The 4,065-nt window shown below is 31.9% G+C and overlaps 1 protein-coding gene across 1 annotated transcript; it reads left to right on the top strand.

Annotated features, from left to right (window-relative positions):
- Positions 1-1,007: 1,007 nt before the first annotated feature.
- LOC106326473 (ethylene-responsive transcription factor ERF084) lies at positions 1,008-1,826 on the top strand. Its single transcript, XM_013764445.1, has one exon. The coding sequence runs from the start codon at positions 1,019-1,021 to the stop codon at positions 1,775-1,777; it is 759 nt and encodes a 252-aa protein (XP_013619899.1). The 5' UTR covers positions 1,008-1,018; the 3' UTR covers positions 1,778-1,826.
- The last annotated feature ends 2,239 nt before the right edge of the window (positions 1,827-4,065 follow it).

Here is a 4,065-nt window from a genome sequence, read left to right as displayed (position 1 = left end):
GACATAGTAACACATCGTAAATTCAGTTGAAACCGTTTTAATTTTGGGTTTTTTCCTACATTGGCTTTCGGTTAACCAAATACTTGTTTGGAATTCAAAAATACACATGTTAATCCGCAAACTTGGAAAATTTAAACAATTTTCACTAACAAAAGTTTGGTGAAATGATGTAGAAATGGTGTTTAAGAGACAAAAAAATAAAAACAAATTAAAATTACTGACTAACAACTCCATACACATAAAAATATTATTTAAACTTAGAACTGAAATAACATCTTCTCAACTTCAAAGGCAAACATATTCGTAATTGAACTTCATCTGCAATTGTCATAAAAGCTTTTAATATTTGACCAAATACTAAAAATATATATTAAGTTAAGTATTTAAATTAATTAGTCATGTTATAGTACCACTGGTACTTGGTTTTGTTATGAGTTTTTGCAATTTTGAATTTTTTGAATTTTTGGATATCCATATGGTTTCAAATTCGGTTCCGATAAAATCCACAATCTGAAATATCGTAGAACAAAACTCATTCGGTATTTAATCGGATCGAATTCAATTCAAATTTTTGTGTTCGGTTTATTTTTCCCACCCTTAAGTTTGTTTGATGATATTAATCACGGGAAAAAAAGATTGAATTTATAGAAACAAAAGGTACAAAACTTCTTCTATGGAACTATTGAACTGTGAAAGACAGGAGCATAAATGTGAAAGATTTTACGGTCTTATCTATCAAAATTGACAGCAGTATCTTTTGATTATCTCACTTTACAAATATACTTTTACAATAAATTTTTCATGATTTTACTTACCTCCCAACCATTAATTAGTGTATATATGTAAACATCAGAAGAAACAAAATAGGAAAATAGGAAAATAGTAAAATCTTTATTCGAGGAACTTAATTACTCCACTAATCATGTAGTAGTAGTTGTTGTTGTGCCTATAAAATGCTTCCAAACACACAATTTCTATACAAAACTCAATATATTTATATTTTATCTTTCGCCTTAAAATGGAAAACACCGTTGATGGTCACCGTCTCCAACTTCCATATCCGCAAAGCTTCGGCGTCGAAACTCATCAAAGCTTAGAAATGTATGGGCTACACAAAGAGACGCCGTTAGTCTGCATGCCCCTTTCAGGAGCTAAAACTCCGTTTTCTGATCTCACGGTGACGGAGCCCTTTAACGGACCTGACACGTTTGATATCTCATCTCTATTCTCTCCTGACCCAAAACCCGTACCCGTAAGTCAGCGTCGGGTTATGGATGATTCCATCGCGGCAATAGTTGGTGAAAACGTACTGTTCGGGAATAACAACATAAAAGTCTCCGAGCACTTCACGGCGACTGAGACCGGAGACGGCGTGAAGCGGTGGAGGAAGACGCCGCAGAAGAACGGAGGGTTCAGAGGTGTGAGAAAACGTCCGTGGGGGAGGTGGTCGGCGGAGATAAGGGACAAGATAGGGCGTTGCAGACACTGGTTAGGAACGTTCGACACGGCGGAAGAGGCGGCACGTGCGTATGACGCGGCGGCGATGAGGCTTAGAGGGACCAAAGCCAAGACCAATTTCGTGGTTCATCCGGTCTTTCCGGAGGAGATAGCTGAGACTCAGTCGTCAACGACGGAGGAGGATAGGAGGAGGAAGAAAAAGAAGAGGGTGAACGTGAGGAAGTGTGTTAAAGTCACATCGGTTGAACAATTGTTCAGTGATACCACTAGGAACTTAACTTCTTCTAGTAATGATGGAAACGTGATTAATCCCTTTTAACAATCTTGAGAAAATGGGCTTAGAGGTTGATTTGAAGTTGGGTTTAGGTTTATTTAGAATCTGTTAATCACTTATTGCTTAATAGTTACGTTCTTTAATGTCTTCTTTTGTTGGGTTATTTTGTGTGCATGAATATGAATGAACTATTTTCTTTTGATTGTTTGTGAAATGTAGAGAACTGCAGTTCTTGGTCTGTTGGACATAATTCTTTTTACATGTAGTTGTCTTAATACATTATCCGTTTGTTTTACTTTTGGGGATATGACTATACATTGGTGAAGAATTAAATGAAACTGGCACTACAGTTCCAGTGACAATATAAAATATGAATTGTTGGGTCAGATAGAGGTAGTAATTAACATAGGATATAGATGCTGGGCGCATAAATCATGGGATCAGTGTAGCTTTTTTGTGAATAGTTGAATATAGATCTTGTTTCTTCTGCAGAGGAACTGGGGGGAACTTTGGGTATAAAGCGCGATAGTGTTACCTAAAAGAGAAATTCTTAGAAATAATATATTTTGATTTTTTAAGTATTATTTTTTTTTCAGATATAAAAAAAAATATACAAACTAATCGCGGATCGTCACATGTCGTGAGGACCTGTAAATAGTACAAGGATTCACTAAGAAAAAATCTTTATTTAAAAATTTTAATGATTGAATCTTTAACTTTTTGATGGAATCCACTGATTATTTAATTATTTTTTTATTAAAAACTTCCATTTAAAAATTTCCATTACAGATGCTCTTAGCCTAGCTGAGACTAAAATCCACAAAAGCTGAGCAAGTAAAGACTAGTAGTGAACTTCTCTCTACCTGTATACGGTTATATACGTGTGCATAGTGTGTGAACCATTGAACATTTTGTTTCGTCAACCCATTGAAAATTTTGTTTAGTTCTGCATTTGTATTGGATAATAAGAAAGTCCTCTCCAGTCTCCATGAAACCTGGGTGAAATAGGAAAGTTATTTTGAAAAGTATCCTTAATTTATCTTTAAAAGTTTTTCAGTATTCATATGTATATAAGATTTACTGCCATTTATATATCAAAATGAGGTGAAACTATTAAAACAATGAAAAATATACATACATATATATATATATATATATATATATATATATATATATATATATATTTATATATATTGTGTTTGTATAGTATGCAAAGTATGCGTTAATTGACATGATGATGCTTAAAATCTATGAGATATCCTATATACATGTATGATGTATTTTGATATTCATAATATCATGTATAAAAACATAAGCTTGGTAGGAAAAGTATTGGCGAAAAAAGAAAGATAATGCTATTTTTTTTTTTCTTGTTTACTCAGATAGATTAGGTGATGGGTCCATGATCAAGCAAATAAAACTAATTTGTTAATTTCCTAAGCTGTCGAAACTTGACAAAACTGGGAAGAATTCAATAATCTAGTTCAAGTGTCTCTTTTATAATTGTCTTCGAGATCTAGCGAGAAGGTCATTCGAAAGTCATGACTCGCACAGGAACAGGCAGCTCCATAGTGTTATGAGTACGGTAGTCTGCATGTTGACTCTTTACTCGTTGTCAAAATTCCAACTAGTCCATATTAGTTATCATCCATTAGTTTATTTGACCTTATGACAGAAGTAAGCAAGCACCTACGGAAAGACTTGGGAGCTTTTCATTTCTGATTAAATTTAAATGTAATCATCTTGTGGAGTGATCTTTTTATCATTTTTATGGTATAAAGCTAAAATTAGAATAGTTTAGGAGTTATTGATTTATGCATTTTAATGGATTTGGAAATAAAAAAAATCTAGTGTTATTCAATATATAATTTTTTCATGTTAAAGTTATGTGTTATTGGTTCTGTAATTTATAAATCATAATTTAAATCATGTGTTATTGGTTATATGATTTATAAATCTTAATTCAGATCAAACGTTATTTCACAATATATTCAAAATATAATTTTACTGTTATACTTGATTTAAGAATGGATTTTGAATGGGTTTTGAAGGATTTCTTTTTTAAGAAATATAAATAGTTAAATATGATAGAAAAATTCCAGATTTGTAAATACTAATTAAAATTAACATGTTAGATTTAGAAACTAATAACTTATTTTTATTTATAAATCTTTTATATATTTATATCAATTAAAATACATAAACAATCAATTTTTAGTATTTTCATTTATCATCCTGAAAACTCTTTTTCTTAATTATATTATTTTATAGACCAATTTTCGACGAAAATACTCTACTAAAATAGAGTCAAATGACGCGTTTGAAGTGCCATA

This window comes from Brassica oleracea, chromosome C2 (assembly GCF_000695525.1).
Source record: "Brassica oleracea var. oleracea cultivar TO1000 chromosome C2, BOL, whole genome shotgun sequence".
NCBI classification, from domain to species: domain Eukaryota; kingdom Viridiplantae; phylum Streptophyta; class Magnoliopsida; order Brassicales; family Brassicaceae; genus Brassica; species Brassica oleracea.
Note: the sequence above shows the minus strand (reverse complement) of the source record. Positions and strands in the feature narration are given on the sequence as shown.